This window comes from Cloeon dipterum, chromosome 3 (genome assembly GCF_949628265.1).
Source record: "Cloeon dipterum chromosome 3, ieCloDipt1.1, whole genome shotgun sequence".
In the NCBI taxonomy this organism is placed as follows: Eukaryota; Metazoa; Arthropoda; class Insecta; order Ephemeroptera; family Baetidae; genus Cloeon; species Cloeon dipterum.
The window spans coordinates 8,244,175-8,264,584 of record NC_088788.1 but is presented as its reverse complement, the minus strand read 5'-3'; the positions used below and the strand labels follow the sequence as shown (position 1 = coordinate 8,264,584).

The 20,410-nt window shown below is 37.7% G+C and overlaps 2 protein-coding genes across 2 annotated transcripts; both read left to right on the top strand.

Moving 5' to 3' along the window:
- Positions 1-7,847: 7,847 nt before the first annotated feature.
- Positions 7,848-11,718, top strand: LOC135940590 (putative ankyrin repeat protein RF_0381). Its single transcript, XM_065485538.1, has 2 exons — positions 7,848-7,910; positions 8,914-11,718. Exons 1-2 carry the CDS (start codon positions 7,868-7,870, stop codon positions 11,667-11,669), a joined length of 2,799 nt encoding a protein of 932 aa, XP_065341610.1. The 5' UTR covers positions 7,848-7,867; the 3' UTR covers positions 11,670-11,718.
- A 2,173-nt stretch (positions 11,719-13,891) lies between these two features.
- On the top strand, positions 13,892-19,671 carry LOC135938637 (uncharacterized). Its single transcript, XM_065482427.1, has 9 exons — positions 13,892-14,013; positions 14,075-14,316; positions 14,369-14,544; positions 14,602-14,737; positions 14,798-15,020; positions 15,189-15,451; positions 15,513-15,733; positions 15,790-15,868; positions 15,924-19,671. The coding sequence occupies exons 1-9, from the start codon at positions 13,937-13,939 to the stop codon at positions 19,502-19,504; spliced, it is 4,998 nt and encodes a 1,665-aa protein (XP_065338499.1). The 5' UTR covers positions 13,892-13,936; the 3' UTR covers positions 19,505-19,671.
- Positions 19,672-20,410: the final 739 nt, after the last annotated feature.

Sequence of the window (20,410 nt, the reverse complement as noted above, 5' to 3'; positions counted from 1 at the left end):
TAACAACCTGGCACATGAGCCATTAAACACCCCCGACTGCTAATAGCACAACAACGCGCGCGCCCGCCTTTTCTTGAAATAGAATCATCTCGCCCCTCATGCCCCCCACACCAATTACTTCCAGCCCCCAAAGACCCCATTCACATATTCTCACGCCTTTTCAAACCAGTGCCTGCGCCTAATTTTGGGGAGAAAAAAATCTTAGAAAATAATCGATTAATAAGCCATTTCCACATCTCAAAAGCAGCGCTGTCTTTTAATATTTGAAAATTTAATTATTTCTAAACTACGACAAGGTAGAAAAAAAATAAGGATTAATCATTTATATGTATTTGAAGTAGATAGCGGGGTCCAGATTCGTGCGACGCGCAGACATGGCGTCCGGTGGAGTACGATCACGTGAAAATGCGCGAAAAGAACCAAGTTTTCGTCACTATTGTGACATAATTTGCATTAATTGTAGTAATTGTGTCTTTTGGATCGTAAAAACAAATTCTTGACACTCGTACGGCAATCCAAAGAGAGCTTTTTGCTTCACACATTCAGACGCCATCTTGGATCTGCGCAGTGCGAACCAATTTTATCGCACATCTGGCTCCCACTGTTTGAAGGATGATCATAAAATATTAATTAATCAAAATTAAATGCACATCGTGGGTTGAGGGTTGATTTCAAACCCCCGGAAAAATTAATAACTTTTAAAAGGGATCATTTGGTTTCCAAATCTGACAGTAAAATACGTGGAATTATAGAGTAATTGCAATTAGAGTCTAGTTTTGGAGCATAAAAACCCATTTTTTCCAAATTAAAATTCAAATTTCTCAAAAACACGAAAAATCCTTGTCACACCATTTTTACTATCCTTTTTTTTATATTTACTGAGGCAAATTATGGCAAACTCAAGAGTTAAATTTCTTGGTCCCTTCGATATGCACGAATTTCATTAAAACTTAGTTCAAATTTAAATGACCTTGACCTTTGACCTACAAACCTTGTCAACTTGGCAAAGTTGTTGAGTGTTTAATATGTTTATTTTATACAGCTTATTTATCTTTAATCTAACTGTATTCAAATTTCCACTAAATTTCATCAAATTCGAGACCCTTTTCAATAGAGGATGCGACCTACTTTAGATCTTGCTGTACACAAACAACACAGATCTTAATTTGTATTCTACACTACCTCGGGGTTTTTTTGCAATAAGGAAATTTTCAATTAAGTGTGTGCTGCGATCCGGAATCGGCTGAAGCAAGTGCGAAATTGGATCCATGCAGCGTACGTTCTCTGATGACAAAGCAGCAATGGAGGAGCCAGAGAGCAAAGTTTACTTTTAGCGAGCACACCTGTTCCCGCGGCTCTTGTCTCGTCTCACTCGCTGGCAGTCAGTCAGCTGCTGACAAAACGCGAGAGAGCGAGCGAGCGAGTGTATCTTTTGTTGCACACGTGAGCGACACGCGACTAATGGAAACGGCGCGGCGTCTTCTATATATGTTACGCTGACACGCTGCCGCCGCGGTAATTATTGTTCCGAAACGTTTCAACCCCGGCACGGCCTTTGCGTGTTAAAGGGAGGAAGACGCACTCTTTGATAACGAGACGACGCAAATTAAATTCTGGAAGATTTTTGCTTCGCTGAACTTTGCAATTAAATACCGACTCCGGTGTAGGAATTATTAATTAACTGACACTGCGTTTTGTTTCAAATAAATTTATCTTGTAATTATAAAGGCACGAGAAAACCATTTGAAATTTTATATCTTTTCCAGGAATTGAGGCATAATTAAATTATTAATTTTCGGAAGGTTTAATTATTTACGAGATGGGTCAATAAAACGCGCGTATGCCTTTGGTAATTAAATTTCGCTTTAGAAAATGCGTCTCTGCGCGGAGGATCAAACGAGTTTATTAATTCGTGGGCGAGCCAGCCAAGTTTTGCACGGCTTTTAATGAGAGCACGCGCGCCGTGATCTATTACGCCACGCGCCCTTCTGCCGGAAGTGCAAAAAAATAATGAGACCACAGCGCTGGAATTTTAATTACGGGCTATATATTACAGCCTCTTTTTTACCTTTGGATGCGCATTATCAACAATTGGATTAAAATAATCAAGGCTGTTTATTCTACAAGAGCGAATATTTTTTTCTAATCTTTAAAATTCATGAATCTATAAAATTAGCACGTATCATGCAATTTAGAGCCTTTTAAACCACTCTCAAACTTGAAAATCGTCTTAAAGTGACTAGTTTGTTCAGTTTGGAACAAAACTTGTCTCTTTAAATATTAATAATAAGCCTCGTGTGCGAGGAATTTACTATTTCGCCGTGGCAGCGACGAATCCCAGCAACCCACCGTGGAAGCCAGCGACCGATCCTTGCGAAAACCAAATCCCAGCAACTGCAGTTCGTTTCCAGAAATTTTTCCTTTGAACCATGTCCCAGTTCCAGACAAAATGTTAGATCAAAATATTATTTCCTTCTTTTTTCTCGACTGGTGACACCAATTGTTCCATTTTTGTCAATATTTTCACCTCCAAATCTCGAGTTCAAACAGTCAGAATTGTAAAAAAACTACACACCATTAAACTCGTCTCGACCTCCCCTAGATAGCCAAAGTGTTTTCAGGGTGATCACCCCTCATCCCCATGATTGCATTAACGATAAAAATCGCGCTGCTTTGCATTTTAGGAAACTTGTTTTCTGCTCTGCTATCTTAAATTAGTAAAAATGTATTCCAAACTTTATATAGAGTTAAAAGGTTAAAAATAAAAATCTAAAAAGCAGAATCATAAATTTTATAGCATTTTTGCTTGTATTTTACAGGCAGTGCGTCACCTGTGTCAAATAGACAATCGCTCGAATTTTACGCGCCTCGCTGGGATTTTTCGCAGCTGTCACTTGCACTGCACGCGTGAAATTATCATTTTTACACAGGTAGGTAAAGGCAAATTGGGGATAGTGGATTGTAGGCGTCGACGATCACCCAAAAATTCCATTGGCTATCTAGGGGAGGTGTGTAGGTTTTTTTTCAAACCTGAGATGTTGGCAAATAATTAAAGTTAAAATTTTTGGGGCAATTGCCAAGGCGTAATCCCTTTGTTCAATAACTCTTCTCAAGCTAATCTCGACCATTTTTATTTAAAATGCCAATAAATATTAATTAATCTTTAGCTTATAACATTTTCTATACATCAATAAACGAACAGTCTCTAAAAATAGCATAGAAAATATTTTTTGCAAATTTGTCGCGTTAAATAATTTAAAAAAATGACTCAATAATAATTGCTCGTTAAAACAGTCCTTGTGGCAAAATATTCCTAACTAAGATAACAACGCATTATATTTGAAAATTTATATAGATTTTTTTTCTAGTTTTAACTGAGAGATTTAAATTTGGATGAAATTTAAATAGAGCGCAGTGTTTATAATTGACAAATTTTAATTCTATTAAAAAATTAAAAATAAAATAAAATATTTATATAAAAAATTCAGCATAATATTTTTAACAGTTATTCCAATTTTAGCATTGATAAACGTTCATATACAAATTATTTGTTTGTAGAGCATGTATCATGGAGTGTGCTGAAAGAGCGATCAACAACAACAATATATTCGTCATTGAAAATAGGCACAAGCGGCTGTTCCTCTCTTTCTGGAGAGCGGTTATTTTCGGCTCAGCCGCTGCTGGAAAAAAGAAACGTGTGGCAACTCATTCGAATTGATTGGTTCGCACGTGGACGCCGCCTTTCACAGCTCTTCTCGCGTCCGTGTGTATTTTTATATTCCAGCCGCGCGCATTTCAATACGAATATTTTATTTGTCAGAAAGAGAGCTGAGACGACGCCGCGCACGCTGCTGGATATTTCTGGCCGCGCCGCAAAAATATCTGCTCCTCCGTTTTTTTCCTGCCAATTCTCAGAACGATGGTTCTTTTATTATCAAAAATTAATTGAATAGGGCGTTTTAAAAAAAATGAACCTTATTCAGACTTTGTTTCGAGGCGTCAGTGTTACTTTAAATAAAGCTCAAATTTAAACCCAGAGAGCCTTTTTTTAAATAAGAAAGATCCTCTCGTCGAATTTACTTCCTGATTTCACGCGAGGTTCTCACTCTTCTGTTAAATTGAACTGCCGGTCGTGCGCGCACAGAGAGCGAGAAATAAAATAAAATAAAAGCCCTCTCCTTGGACAATTTGGCAAATTGGAAGCGAACCGCGGTCCAATTAGCGCAGCCTCACCCTGAAAATTTATTTCTTGCTCCCCACCGAGACGAGAAAGGAAAATAATGTGAGTCTCGGTGCCAAGAGTGAAAGATGGACCGTAGTCACTCTTTATCTTCTTACTGGAGACGAGAGCATAATTTGCAGCATCGATTTTCCACTTAAAAAATCAGGGTTTTTTTAGAATAAAAAAACGGAGGGCAATTTTTTACTCTTTATGTAATTTTAATTTTAAAAAATCTAATAAATTTCTCATTTAGCAATCTTTTTCTTTACCGGAAGACACTAAATAATGCTTTTAAAAGTTTATAATTTAAATTTTATTTTGTTTCAAACTAGACTTAAAACACTTATTGTTTGCTCTCTCTGAAAGTGAATATTTCTTAACTTTATCCCAAGCTTGACACAATTTGTCAACAAAGTTTAATTTTTCTGAGGCTTTTCATGACAGTCTGCGTGAAGCGAGCTTGATCCGGCGGAGGCAGATTTAATTAATGAACCGCGAAACGTGATCTCCCGTTCGCTGTTGGCCCTGCCACCGCCGCCACCTCCTCGCGGGACTAATTAATCTAATTTGGCCAAACAAGACGCGCTGCGCTGCTCCGTTTATTTTTCCCGGCAAAAGCCAGCCAAATTGAGCCGTTTTCCCTTTGCACACGATGGCAATTTGTCGTCGCTGCTTACCTCCTTGAGTCGAGGACACGAGAGTTGAGACAAATTTCGCCCCGGCGCGGAAACAAGCAGCCAATTCTGGAAGTTAATGAGGTTTTTGACCTCGGAAATATTTTCCCCTGTTTAGCCTGCGTAAAATGAAGATAAAAACATATTTTTACACATTATTCGTAGCTAAATTGTATTAAAAGCAGTGGAACAATTTTGTTGGTGTAAAATTTTATATTTTTTGCAGATGTTTGTTACATTTTTAACTTGAAATAGCAAGTTATCAAAATGGTTAGTTAATTAGGTAAAGGTGAAAGTTGAAAATCTTTTTAAATAATAAATAAATTGTTAATCTGAGGCTTATAATTTAAAATAAACTTTCCATTTTACCATTGGAAATTTTCCCAGTCTTCAAAAGATGGAGCGCATCGTGCAATTCTCGCGGGAGAGAGAAACAGACCGCTGACGCCACCGCGCGGTTGCCTCTTTAACTCTCTCTTTCCTTTTTGGCTTTAATAAAATGCCTCATAAAAAGTCAAAATTAAAAAAATTCTCATGCTGTTACGTCAAGAGAGACAAAGAAACTTTTAATTATTATTATTTGGGTTGATTTGTTAATTTTATTTTCATGGAGCACAGCAATATTCGAGCAAGATTTATTTCTCCTATTTGTGATTCATTTATCCGCAATAAGAATTTGGGCTAATATGTGCAGCAGATTTTAAACGGGGCATATTTTCATTCTATTTCTTAAATCTTATGAACGAATTCTAGGCTGAATTTAACATTTTTACTAATACTAACAAACATACATAAATTATGAGCAGGGTAGTTTTTGATTCGCAAGAAGTTTTGTAACGTAAGGAGCTTGCTCTAGGAAACAATTCTACAATATCTCTCAAGCCACGGTGAATATAAAAAATTCAGGAGATATGAAATTACATTTTTTCCAGTCGAGAGACAAAACATCATCTGAAAGGTAAGGATTGAAGCGCCAGTTCGAAGAACTCTTCAAAAGCTATTTAATAAAAAAAGGTTTGCACACTCATCCATTTACGTGATACTCAATTAAAGGATTCTGCATCACATTCCAGTAAGATTAAACCAGTTGAGAAGTAAATGCAAAGAAATTGTTCATAGGGAGATAAAAAGGCAAGGAATGTGTATTGTTCTTTATTTAATTGTGTTTATAATAAGCCAGAGTATAGAAAAATAGAGTCAGATATTATGTTATTACAAACTGTTGGCCGATCACACCATTTTGATAGCACACATATGCATCTTAGCCGTAAATTTAATTATTTGTTTAAGATAACTATTTCGTATTTTCGAAGTTCATACATAGCTCTCAAAAACCAAGTTTGGCAATCATTGAATTGGAGGCAGTAAAATGGCAAGTTGATAGGGATGCTAGCAGCAAGCTTGTGCAGGTCACGTGGCGAAGCCTTAATGAAGCGCACAGGCCTGTACAAACTCGCCTTGAGCCATTGCAGTGAGAGGAAATTCAAAAGCCACACATGAAATTTTGCAGTTCCAGAAACAGGGGTGTCTTCAACATTGATGATGGTGCCTCTTGGTTTGGAGGAGGAGCAGCGATACCCACCGCGGAGACGTCCGTGCACGTTAAACCCTGCAATATAAAATCTCAGCATCAAGAAGAAGAAGATGAAAGTGTTTCTTCGGCTTTTGGATACTGCTTGCTTGCTAACCTTCGATTCGAACCCAGGTCCCGTCAACGAATTTCACTGCGATCGCCCAGTGGTGAAACGGGTTTTCGATATCCGATGAGGAATAGATGTTCGTCGACGATATCCCCAAGGGCACGCCTCGCCTCACAATGAACACTTGGCCGGTCCGTTTAACGTCATCAGGCTCGTGTGTCGGATAGATGTTCCTTCTATTTGCAACCTCCATTATTGCTCTTCCCCGGCTTGCAAGCAATATATAGAAGCAACTATAGTAGGACTATAGTCAAAATTTCAAGTGAGTTGTAATAATATTTATGGGTTTCATGTTATTCTTAAAAAACTATAAGCTGACGATCCTCCCCGCCTCATATATACTAACCAAAAGAGTCTTTGAACTATTATGCAACCTCAAAGTTAAATTTATCTATGTTCTAAAAGCTATAATTTTGATTATTATTAATATAATAATCAATTAATAGATTCTGGTTTTCCCATCATTGGAGATCTTCCGCGGCGGTTATTTAAGCCTCACATGATTAACAACATTAGAGGAATATTAATTGTTAAATTTCAATCAAAATTTGTTAATTAATTGATTTAGACCATGCAGGGAAGAGAGTTTGCGGTATGTGATATGTGATAAGAGGAAAAAATTTACGTTTAAATCATTTTCATCTTTGAAGCTGGAATATAAAAAATTGATTATATTATATGGTTTGTTTTTACATTAGCCGGGATTTTCACTCACCTCTGCTGACATCATGGAATAAGTTTCATCCTGTCGTCCTTCACTCCTTAGGGTCACAACTAAACTGGATGCAATATAAATTAAGCAGTGTAATGCAAACCAGCACTGTCACGACCTCTTCTCTCTTTTACTTCATATTATGTCACAGAGTGAAGCGCATTTCGTCTCAATTTACAATTACTCTGATTACATTGTGGCATTGTTAGGATATCGGGCTGATGCTCACACTCTCATTGACTGCCACGCTCATATCACATATTTTATTTTTAGAACCAAAATTAATTTTAAGGCGGGAAAAGTCAACCCATTCCAAAAATATCTTACAGATAATTTTTTTTAAATATCTTTTGGTTCAATGTCTCCAAATCTTCACAATTTCCTGCTGATTGCTGATTCATCCTCAAGTCAACAGTCTTTATGTTGAAATTTTCATTCTAGCAATTAACCCGGCCTAATCTCACCTGCGCGCTTTCATTCATATAATCCCCTGACTCATCAGGAATCATGATAAGAAATAGTATATATGAGTCAATTGCTCGCTGTTTTCTGCCTCCAAATGAAGCGCGGCACTTGTGGCAGCCAGGCCGAAATGGCAACGCGTGAGTTGGCTTTTTATTCTTGTACATTAATTTCAGTGGGCTTTTTCCTCATATTCTGCAATTAATTATCACTTTCAAAAGCGAATTTTTTGTATATCTAGTAAAGAAAAACATAAAAGCCAACGAGATATTTTTTAAGGCTCGGTTATGCTCGATTGAGCCCTTTTAAGAGCATCTATTAGTCTCCTCTAACAATTTTAAAAACTCCAGTTTTCTCTCTATCATGAACTAATATTTTATCTCTATCGTCATTAGAGATCAATGCTCCGAGAAACACGCACTCATCAAAAAGATAAGATTTGTCGTCGTTGGATGTGAAATACTGTGCAATACCAGCATTTTAAAAACTAAAATATGAAAAACACCATCTTTTTGCATTAAGAACAAATGGACAAATTTAAAATTGCTCTATTTTTTTAACTTGCAAAGAATACAAAAAAGAAACAAAATTTTCCGTGCAAAATTGCATGACGCACATGAGCATCATTCCCAGAGAATGAGATTAATAATATTCTTTGCTAAGGAATTGACACTTTTTTATTACTCTCTGGGTTTGACATTTTTATTACCGTCAAAAATCTATTTTTGGGACTGGCTCAGAACTGGAACGTACTTCAGCGATAACGTTTGGGGGTGGGCGGGATCGAAGGCTGCCAGGCACGCGACTTCGAAGGCATAACACTAGGCCGGGAGAATGTGTGGCAATGAATGAAATGCCATAGCTATATATAGTGCTCAGGATAAAAAATTAAAGAGAGAAGGCTGCTCTTTTAGGCATGACACATAAATAAGTAACTCGAGACACGAACAATTTTTTACTATTCATTTTTTGTGAGAGCTTTATCTATTATATAACCATTTTAGCAGTTTGAAATAATTAATCCATACATATGGTGAATATATTATTGTTTTAAGTTTTGGCTCAAAATTTCCTGGGTAATTAATTCTAGTGGGCAAAATAAACCACTGCTAAATATTGTCACCATTTCAATATTTGTTATAGATTCCTTTGACCTGGCTAAACGATCAGAGTTACTGCAGTTGTTGACCAGCAAAAGTAAAGAAGAATGCAACGACATCCTGGCCAATACCAACCGAAGTGACACTCTGGAAACCCCTTTGCACTTTTCGCAGCTGGTTAAAAGCGTCTGTGAAGACAATTTGTACGAAATTTACGACAAAGTCACGAAGGACAAAGTGAAAACGTGCTTGGGAAGAGAAAATGGAAATAATAAAGAGGTGTCCGAGGAGGAGATTGAGCAGACATTGCACTCGCTTCGGCTGATATCGTCTCTCTACATCAGAAAAACGCGACGAGTGGAGCAAATTGTCGGTTCAGGTGTGAAGAGAGAAGATTTGGAAAGGCTGAATGATCTCGAAATCGCAACTTGCGTGGATGGAGAAGTCTCTTTCCCGCACGAGGCGTTTGCTGAATTCCTTACCGCCCAGAAATTTATAAAAGACCTTCAGGAGTGTGGCACTTCCAGTTTGATTCTGTTTGACAGTGAATCCATTAAACTTCCGTACATGCGCATATTCAGTAATCCGTGTGACGATGATGAATTTTCAGAATGCAGGAAGTTTGTGGATTTATACTTTTCCACCAAAGAAGGTCAGAAGAATGAAGATCTTCTGTTTAGAATGGCTGAAAATACGTCGCCTTTTGTGTTTTTGACTCGTGTGTGTAGAGATAATTTAATTAATATCTTCACGCTTATCAAACCACACATTTCTTTCAGACAAAATGAAAACAAACGGTTTCATTTGAAAATCGGTCCCCGTCTTTTTATCAGTGCAATAGAAAATGAACAAATCGCGATTGAATTATTAGAATTGGGTTCTGTGAGTATTAATTTAAAAAACATTTGGCCTGAATTGCTTTACACAATAATAGAATACGATGCGGTTGAGGTTTTTAAGTCACTGAGAAAAAGATTTACAGCCGAATTAAATCGTTTGGTTCTTGATTCAATAGAAAAAGCGTTGAAATTAACTGCTAAAATTGGACATGATAAACTTCTCGCTTTGTTCCTTGAGACCTATTGTGACGCTTGTAAAAATTGGCACGTCAATTGCTCTCGTGGTCTCCGGAAATGCTACGACCCTTTGATTACTGCTGCGAAATATGGGCATTTGGACCTGGTCAAATTCCTCTTGGAAGAAAAAATCAGTGGAATCTCACGCGACCCAGACACATTTGAGGCAATGGGCATGAAAAAAAGCAGATGGAATTCTTTTCACTTTGCCGTTGCAAAAGGACACAAGGAGGTTGCTGAATTCTTGCTATCGAAGAACATCAATTTAAAGAGAATTGAAACAAGGGACGGAAAAAGCCCGCTCCAGTTGGCAGCTCTTACAAAGAAACTTGATATTTGTCGATGGCTGGTGCAAGAAGGAGTTGAGTTGGAAACGTTACTCGGGAAGCAGAAGATCCGCGAATATTTGGTTTGTAAAGATTACTTCCTCATGCTGCAGAGTGACGTCAAGAAAAAGGACGAAAGCGGAAAAACGGCTCTCCACTGCGCCGCCGAATACGGGCACTTGGATTTGGTCCGCGAGTTAATCGATTTGGGCGCGGAAATTGAAGCCACTGACCACAACGGATGGAATGCGGCACACTTTGCTGGCAAAGGATTCTTAAAATGCGACATAATTGATCATGAGTATATGAATATCTTTGAATTGCTGCACGAGAGCAGTAGTAAATTGGCATGCCAAAAAACAAACGATGGACGGACAGTCTTGCATATCCTGTCAAACAATTACCAAAGATTTGATTACATCAGAGACCACAAACTGGTTCGTTTCCTTTTCCTGGTCGAATATGCTGGAGTTGATGGAAAACTGAACTTGGCTGCGAAAAAAGGAGACGTGGCGCTGGTGCAGCAGTTGATCGAGTCGGGCGCCGACCTCAATGCCGCTGATCATAAGGGAAAAACCGCTCTCATGCGTGCTTCCAAATTAAACAAATCGGATGTCGTCGCATTTCTTTTGGAACGAAACGCTGACCTCAAGAGAAAGGACGAAAAAGGAAGAAACGCGGTTCACCACGCTTTGCCTAATTTAGAAATAGCCAAAATGCTTCACAGAAAAGACGAGAGTTTAGTCAGAGAAGTGACCAAGAGCGGAAACACGTCGCTGCACCTTGCAGTAAATACCGGATCAATGGATGTGATTCACTGGCTCGTGATTGATATCGAAATAGACGTGAACGCCGCTAGTAATTGTGGAAGCACCGCGCTGTTTCATGCTTGCTCGAGAAATTTCCAAGAGGCGGTCGAGTTTCTGCTCAAAATGAACACTGACGTCAACAAGGTGGACAAATGGGGCTACACTGCCCTTTTTTGGGCGGTTTACGAAAAAAATTTTGATCTTATTCAAATGCTATTTGAAAAAGGTGCCAAAGTGACCAGGTGCAAAAATTTGCTTCGGTACGCTTTGTATGATTTAAACATGGTCAGATTCTTCCACGAAAGAAACCCCGACTCGATGAAAGACAAGATAGGTAACACTTTGCTCCACATTGCTGCGACATGCTATTTTCCCCAATGTCCGTTTGATGTGCTGCGGTGGCTGGTCGAGGACGGACAATTCGACTTGGAGGCCCGCAACAATGACGGAGAAACACCGCTTTTGGCAGCTTGCAAGGAGGGAAGGTGGGAGGTTGTCGACTTTCTGCTCAACAAAAACGCCGACGCTACTCGAAAAGACAATGAAGGCAAGTCTGCTTTGGACTACGCACCATTTTTAATGATATAAAAGCACTTCACTTTCGGGTAACGGGCATAATTGTAGATTTTTTCGGTTTTTTTCGTATTAATATTTTTCTTTCGTATTACAAAATTTTTAATTTTAGAAAAACATGTCAAAGAGTACTTGTTTTTGTTTTAGGAAATAAAATTAAAGATGTAGGCAAATATTAATTTGAGATTTTTACTGTCAAGTCATCAATTTTTACGCCCCGTTTTGCTGTCAGAAAATTTTACCTTAATTTAACTTTGGAAAACAAAAGCAGTGAAGTGTATTTTCAATTTAAAAATAGTTTTGATGCTGGCTATGCGTTATTGAATTATGAGTTGTCGATCGAATTCCAGAGGCACCTTTATCGAGGGCAAGTATGCAACTGGCGTAGATGATTAGCATCGCTTGCTGCATATAATAAGCCAACCAGAGATGTTACCGTTCTTGATTTCCTATATTTTATTGTTTTTTGATATTACATTTAGTTTGTCAATTTTAAAATAATATATTAACAATAATATAAATTTATACTTTTACTTTCAAATGTATTTACATTTTCCTGGAAGAGGATCGATTAATCCCATCCATGTTATCAAGCAATTACATTTTAGACAAAAAAAAAATCGATAATTTTTATTGCAATAAAAATGAGATGATGTTATATTACCTTCGTTGTCTAATGGAAAAATAAAAATTTTTATTTGTTTCTTAAATCCACTATCTACCTTGTACATAGCAGACACGGTTCCTAATAAATTTGTCAATAAATTTCCTGGATTTTTTTTCTAATTGTTAAAATGAATTAATAAAAAAGGAAAGATGATTTATAATGATAATAAATAATAATTTGGCGTGACGCAATTTGTTAATATGGTGAATTTAAAAAAAACTACTCTTTCTTTCTTATTGTAGTTTTTCCTGATGATAATAGGTGTAGCGGAGAGCGGCTTTTTTGCACGACCAGCATGGCCAAAAAAAATGAGTCAAATAATTAACTACTGTGTTGCTGTTCGGTTCCCCTTCTGGTGCCTCTTGCCTCACACACGCACAGCACATTCGCCGCGCAGGAGACCTAAACACAGCTCCGCTGGCAATTGGCAATACTGACAACTGCAAATTTTACGTCTTGAATCGAATTTGAAAAGGATTAGCGCTGCCAAAATTTATCCAAGTGAGTTTTTTCTGCTCTTTTAGTCAGTTCAACAAAAATATAGTTCCTATATATTCTCCGTTTATGCGGGAGGATAAAATAAACTACCCATAATATAACGTTAAATATACAAATTAGTATGGTTTTTAGAGTATTTAACCGAAAATAGCCTTTTCCCTGGCTTAAATTATTTATAATTAAAGCAATAAATTCCAACCAATCGTTTTTAAGCTGATATTTTAAATTTAAAGAGAGATAATATTTTTTAATGTGCATTTTGAAATATGCCCCAACAAATCAAGGTCACTATTTAAATAAAAGTAAGACTTTTTTCTTTCATTCGTTCATACTTTTTTCTGGTTGCGATTAAATTGTGTTTCCAAGTAGTTCGTCTGTTGTTTCATAAACCTGATTGCGATTTCCTATCGCCTTTACACCATCTGGATTATTATTTTATAAATATTAGGAGTTTATTCTTAAAAAATAAAAACTAACTCCATAGAATGCTTGCAATAATATGGATTTGATAAAAATTCATATGTGTCAACCCGGAAAAGGAAAGGTTTGATTGGAGATTGGATTGTGTGTACTCACTTCCAACGCACGTAAATATAAATGTGATAAAGCCTTTATTTAAGCAATCTGAAATTTTCATCAAGGACCTGTGTTTTATCTAAGACCTCAACCTGAAAAGTAATGGACCGTTGAATTACTTATTGTTAGGGAATTTTTAATTATAAAATTTATTTATTTATAAGCAGGGATAATTATTTCTTGATTTTTAACTCGTGAAATGGTATTAGTAAAAAAATAGTGCGCGGCTATGTTCGGATATTTAATTAAATGAATTTTGAAATTGAAGGAAGAAGAATTGACACTACTACATCTATGTGTTCCATTATTTTAAGAGCAGTTCTTCACATTAACTTTTTAATTTTAATTTTCATGTGATTTTTTGTCAATTTATAATGTTGAAAGATATGCGAGGAAAAAATTATCTGAAGTGAATCATTTTAACTAAAAATTTAAAATAAAATAAAAAATGAAAAATTACCAATATATCAACGTTATAAATTTAATTTGAGTGTAATAATTTTAAAGGATTATTGACTCGTGGTTTGGAAAAATATAGAAGATGAATAAAGACCCAGCTAAACTCGGATTTTTCCAGTCATTCCAGGACGGAAAAATCGTCACCCAAAGAGCTGAAAGGTTTGATCTCATCCATTTCATTCTGAAAATAAAAATTGAGATAAATATATGCTTTTCCCAGCGTTTGGGTTCTCGCTGTCCATTACGACTTTAAATTTAATGAAGGAAAGCACCCAGCCAGCTCAAAAAAATTTTTCGATGAGCATTTTCGAAACGGTGATGACGTTGACGTGGGAAATTTGAGAAAAACCTTTGAAGAAAGAAGAAACTGTAATTTCTACGATCTCTTATCACCCACGAAAGAAAATTTGCTCGAGCTTCTCGCCGACAAGGACCAGCTTTTGCAATTGTTTGAATGCAAAGGTTCGAGCTATAAAATTTGTGAAAATAATATTTTTATACGAGATTTTTCCAGATTTGCCTGACGTGTTTGTGCTTTTCTTTCTGTCGCATGGGAATGAAAACGGAGTGATTTATTCTGACTACTGTGACAAAGATGGCTTAATCGTTTCTTTTACAACCGATGAAATTTTCCAATCACTGAAAACCTTGACTGGTTTAGAAAAATGTTTGAAACTGGTCAATTTCGGTGTAAGCATAATTGCATACATCAACAAAAGATTTTACAGCATAATTTATTTCTTACAGCCTTGTCGAGGGTTACTTGACGACGCAAAATACGATTCGGAAAATGAATACGAAAACTACGACAATAGGAACTCATGCAGGATCACTTTTGAGCCTGCAATGCACAATTTGGTAGTATTCTATTCAACAGTTGAGAGTAAGTTCTTTAGAAAAGTAACTCTTTTACTATCTTAAATAATATTATTTTGTGAATTAGCAACGGAGGCTGTTCGGGCTAAGACTGGATCGTGGTTCGTGTGGAATATTTGCAGCTATTTAAACTTGATGCGTGAAGATGAACCGCTGATTACCGTACTGACGTCAATTCAGTGGCGGATCCACCACGAGTCGCAGAGTTGCAGGATGGGAAATAAGTTATTCCTTGGACAGACACCTGAAGTCAAATTTCTTTCGCAGGACTCGCTCTTTTTCTTTTACAAGTGAGTTATTTTTTTAATAATTTACAAAAAGAATTTACGAGAATAAAGGTGAACCAACCTTTGTTAACTTTTACAGTAAATAATTTCACGGGTTTCTTTAAAAAAAGACAGTATCTCTTCTTAAAACAAGTGGCGGGTCAAAAGATTCAATCAAACCTGATTTTTCAGAAATGAAAAGCCTGCAGTTTGTCAACCTTCCACAAAAGATGCATTAAGAAGACTTCCTGTGAAAAAAACACGTAGGGACGAGCTCTACTCCTGGCAATCAGACAAGTCACAAAATCTGCGAGGTCGAAGGGCTTTTATCTTAAGCACGCCAACAGCGGACGATATAACGAATAGATTGGTAGAAACTTTACGTCAAAACCTTCAATTCGAAACTAGTGCTAGGAAACTGAGCATGTCAGCAATCAAATTATATTTCCATGATGGTCTGTGTTCTATTTTATCAAAAGTTTCTATCGTGACTAAACCAAATCATATTATTTTTAGTTTTGAAATTGGAGCCTGATGTCGGATGCGTTTTAACCTGCGTATTCAGCCAAGTGAGCGTAAATGAAGAAAATGAAGTTTGCATGCATGTGAATTCGAGAAAATTGCCAGTTTCGGAAATTTTGCGCGGATTTATTGGACCAAAAATTGACAAGTGGATTGGAAAACCCAAAATCTTTTTCCTCGTCGACGTCGAGCAACAAGGTTTTCAATCAGAAAATGTAATTTTTCTACAGTTATTAAATTTTAAATACTGACGAAAATCTGTTTTTTGTAGATTTCTCTCAACAGATGTGAATATGAAATCGCGGCAACGAACCACAGTGGTTGGCTAGTCGTTGTTTTGAGGGAAAAAAGTAATTTACACACAACCAAAAAATTAAAATTTTAATATATTTAATTTATTTACAGAACAATTCGAGAGTCTGCTTAAAATTCTTGATGGCGACGAGCTGAAGAGAGGGAAAAGTCTGCAAGAACTTTTAGCACCACTACTGCTAATATCTTCAACAAAGGAAACCAATATTCTGCTCAACTCGACGCTACAGTATCTTCTCGACTTTCCTGTCTGGCCCAGAATTTTCGTCAAGCCCGATTTTAAATTTAAACTCGACAAAGATTTGAATGAACAAAACTTTTCATTTGATCAGTTGTTGCAAGAAGCAAAGATAACCCTGAAAGAAAGTCGGGTTTGGATTTTGAGTTCCGTGGCCGGCGCGGGAAAGACGACCATTCTCAAAGAAATTGCGTTCGAACTCAAACAAGCAGATTTTCATGTTTTGAACGTCATGCTGCAAAAGCACCGGCTCTACTTTGAAACATGCTTTAAGGTTAATGCAGTGGAATTCCTATCTCAAAGCACTAATTATTCCTCAGATGAAATCAACGGTTGGATTGAGAGCAAAAGAGTTGTCGTTTCCCTCGATGGATTCGATGAAGTTTGCCCTGATTACCGAAAAAAAGTGCTGGAGTTGATAGAACAGCTACACGAAAAAGGATTATCCCTTTGGATTGGAACGAGACCTCACGAGATGGAAGGAATTATGAGAGTCACTGAAAATGCAGCTTCTGTCAAAATTGAACCTTTCAACGAAGAGAAACAAAGAGAATTTCTGCGTGTGGTTTGCAAGAAGAGCGAGGAAGAATGTGCACATTTCTTGAGAAATTTTAAAGGTGGAAACATCCTCGAAAACCCTTTGCATTTATCGCTTCTGGCCGAGTGCGAGGGCGAAGACAACTTGTACCGCATCTACGAAAAGGTCGTGAAGAAGAAAACGAAGCAGTGCTTGGAGATGCAAAATGAAGGCAACACAGTGGCTGAGTGGCGGATTGAAAAAACTTTGAAACTCCATCGACTGATTGCGTCTCGTTTCATCAGTGGAGGTTGTCTCATCGGCCAAGGAGTGAACAAAGAAGATTTAGAAAGGCTGAACAACTTCGGAATCGCGACCTACATCAACGGTGAGCTCGCATTCTTGCATCAAACTTTCGCCGAGTTCCTCACTGCACAAAAATTCTTACAAGATTTGCAAGAGTTCGGCTCTTCAAATTTAATACTATTTGATTGTAACTTTGAGAAAAATTCATCATACGATAGAAGCGACGTAGACAAGTTTTTGGAATGCAGAAAGTTTATCGATTTGTGTTTTTCCACGACGGAAGATCGAGTCGGAGCACATAAAGTACTTCTGCTGAAAATGACATCAGTATTGCCACCGGATACACTACTAACTCGTGTTTGTCGGGATGGCCTGACAAATATTTTCACCCTTTTAAAACCACAGATATCGTTTAAAGAATCGGAAGAGAACTTTATTTCCGTGGATGGACCACGTCTTTTTCTCAATGCAATTGAGAGAGAACAAATCGCAATCGAATTGCTAGAAATGGGAGCAGTTGAAAACTTGAATAAAATGTTGCCTGAAGTACTTAGTACGATAGCAGAACTCGACGCGGTTGATGTCCTCAAGAGTCTGAAGGAAAAATTTGCCAGTGATATGAGCAGGTTAATTCTCAGGTCAGGACAAGAAGTAAACAGAGCGTTGCTTGAGGCTGCTAAATTTGGCCAAGAAAAGCTCCTCGCTGTACTTCTGGAGATCGGTGTTGATCCAAAGGGCACGTATCAAGCTATGAACGCTCTTTACCGTGCCTGCGAATTTGGACAAATAAATTGCGTCGAGATTCTCTTGGCCAAAAGAGCCAGGACGGCAGTAGATGGAACCCAGCGATATGATCCATTAGTCGTGGCTGTCCTCCACGGAAAATTGGACTTGGTCAAGTTCCTTTTAGAAGAAAAAGTGAGCGGAATTGAACGCGACCCGGAGACCTTTGAGATGAAGGATTTGAAAGTGAAATGGAATGCTTTGCACTACGCCATTGTAAAAGGGCAGAAGGAAATCGTTGAATATTTGCTCTCACAGAGTTCAGCATTGCAAAATATTAAAACGATGGATGGAATTGCCCCTCTTCAGTTAGCAGCTCTGCGGAACGAAATTGAAATGTGTCAGTGGTTGGTGCAAAAAGGAGTCGAGCCAAAAACGCTCCTCACATTTCCTGACGGAGATTTAGAAGACTGGCGCCGAAGGATTTTAATATGTAAAGACTATTTTGTGATGGTGCAAGGTGACCTAAATTTCAAGGACGATCGAGGGAAAACGGCTCTTCACTGCGCAGCCGAATACGGGCACTTGGAATTAGTCCGCGAGTTGATCGAGTTGGACGCGGATGTTGAAGCCACCGATGCAAATGGGTGGAATGCCACTCACTTTGCTATCGAAGAATTCCAAACTCGCAAACGTAATAATAGCAATACAGTTTTTGATATTCTTAAACTGTTGCACTTGAAAAACAATAGACTGGCAAGCCAGAAAACAAAAGATGGTAGAACAAATTTGCACATAATTTACGAAAAAGAGGGAAAATGTTCAGAGGAAGTCTTGCGTTTCCTCGTTGAGGAAGCTGGGGTGGAAGTAAACGCCGTGGACAGCCGAGGAAGCTTTGTGTTGAACAAGAATATCAACTGTTGGAATAAGGAATTTCTTTATACCTACGCCAAATCCGGAAAACTGCATTCAGCCGTTGAAACGGGGAATTTGAAATTGGTGCAACAGTTGTGCGAATCGGGCGTCGACCTAAATGCCACTGGACGCCATGGAATGACGGCTCTCATGATTGCTGGCAAGTTAAATCAAGTACAAATTATTGAGTTCCTGCTAGCGAAAAACGTGAATATCAAGAAAAAAGATGGCACAGGAAAAAACGCCCTTCACCATTCACTGCACAATTTCGAAATAACTCAACTGCTGCACAAAAAGGAAAAGAGTTTGGTTAAAAAAGTGACCATAGACGGATGCACTTCGCTGCACCTGGCAACGAACGATAAAAACGGATCCATGGACGTGATTCGTTGGCTTGTGGATAAAATCAAAATCAACGTGAACACCTGCAATGAGAGGGGAGAAACAGCACTAATGCTTGCCTCGATACATGGATCAAGTGACGCGCTCGAATTACTGCTCGACAAGGGTGCTGACATTAACAAAGAGGACAACAATAGAAGAACTGCTTTGATGTATACAGTGGTGCATGAAAATCTGAATTTGTTTCATATTTTGTTGGAAAGGGGCGCACACTTGAATTACAGCCTTCAAGCGCTGCAATACGCGTTTTTAGATTTGAATTTGCTGAAAGTGATGTACAGTAGAAACAAATCATTGCTAAAAGAAGTAGATGAGCAAGGAAACACTATATTGCATAAAGCAATAAAAAATGAACCAAAGGAATGCTCATTAGTGGTGGTGTGGTGGCTAATAGAAGAATTAAAAATTGACTTGGAGGTGCGCAATAAAAAAGGAGAAACTGCACTTCTCGTTGCTTGCAAGGTGGAGAGGTGGGAGGTGGTCGACTTGCTGCTGAGCAAAAACGTTGACGCCACCGCAAAAGACAATGAAGGGAAGTCTGCCGTTGACTACGCTCCGTTTTTAAACATTTAGACCACAAAAAAGTATTAATTATAAAACTATTTGAAATGTCATAAAAATGAAAATTTGCATTGAGAGTTTCGCACAAAATAAAAAGATCTAAAGCTTTCAGGAACAGAAACTTAAAATTTCTTCACTTCCTCGCTTTTCCTTCATGTACCATAGAAGTCACGCGTGGTGAAAAAGTCATTCAAGAGTAAAATTAAAATTCTGTAATGTAATGTCATAGCCTCTTTCAGATTAATATTTGTGCAAAACATTTATCTGTCGGCATGATTGTGACTTTTATGCATTCCAAATTTTATTGTGGTTTAGACTAGGTTAATAAAGTCTTAAATCGCTGTCAGGTTTTTCATTTTTCACACCTTTATTCTATCTATTATTATTCTATATCTTCTATTTTAGATCGCCAATTGTCAAAGTTATGGCCGCTTGGCTGGTACTTTCTCTGGAAGAATTTTTTGAAGGGCCGCACGCCAGGTGGGCGATTGGACCGCATTTTTTGAACAGGCACTCGCGGTTTGTGGTTTTCCCAACGTTATAAAAGTCTCATATAATCTCGCTCGCCTGCACCGACAAACACAAATCTCTCGCGCGGTTTGAGAGAAAGAGATTTAAAATTTTTTCAACCTTTGAGATACTTTGTGTCGCATTTTCTTGTTTAACATGAATGAATGAGAATTGTAATTGATATATTTACTGAGCAAAACTACTGACAAGTCTCTCTGAACTTCAAAAGCAATTCCTCACTCCAAAAGCTGAAGTAGATTTCCCGCACATCTCCAATCGCAGTTAAAGGTCGCTTTGCAGGGGCACGGATATGCAACCGGTGCTGTTATACAGTTATGCAAGTTGCATAACTTTTTATTTCTTATCTAAAGATTTTATGGCGTTAAAGAGTCAGCAATTAGCGCGAAA

What these genes read in the sequence shown, in the direction of transcription:
- LOC135940590 (XM_065485538.1), top strand. Translation starts at nt 7,868, where the DNA reads ATGAAGCGCGGCACTTGTGGCAGCCAGGCCGAAATGGCAACGC. An exon ending in CCAGGCCGAAATGGCAACGC is followed by an intron (nt 7,911 to 8,913) that starts GTGAGTTGGCTT and finishes TATTTGTTATAG; the next exon opens with ATTCCTTTGACCTGGCTAAA.
- LOC135938637 (XM_065482427.1), top strand. Translation starts at nt 13,937, where the DNA reads ATGAATAAAGACCCAGCTAAACTCGGATTTTTCCAGTCATTCCAGGAC. An exon ending in TCGCTCTTTTTCTTTTACAA is followed by an intron (nt 15,021 to 15,188) that starts GTGAGTTATTTT and finishes CTGATTTTTCAG; the next exon opens with AAATGAAAAGCCTGCAGTTT. An exon ending in CGTTGTTTTGAGGGAAAAAA is followed by an intron (nt 15,869 to 15,923) that starts GTAATTTACACA and finishes ATTTATTTACAG; the next exon opens with AACAATTCGAGAGTCTGCTT.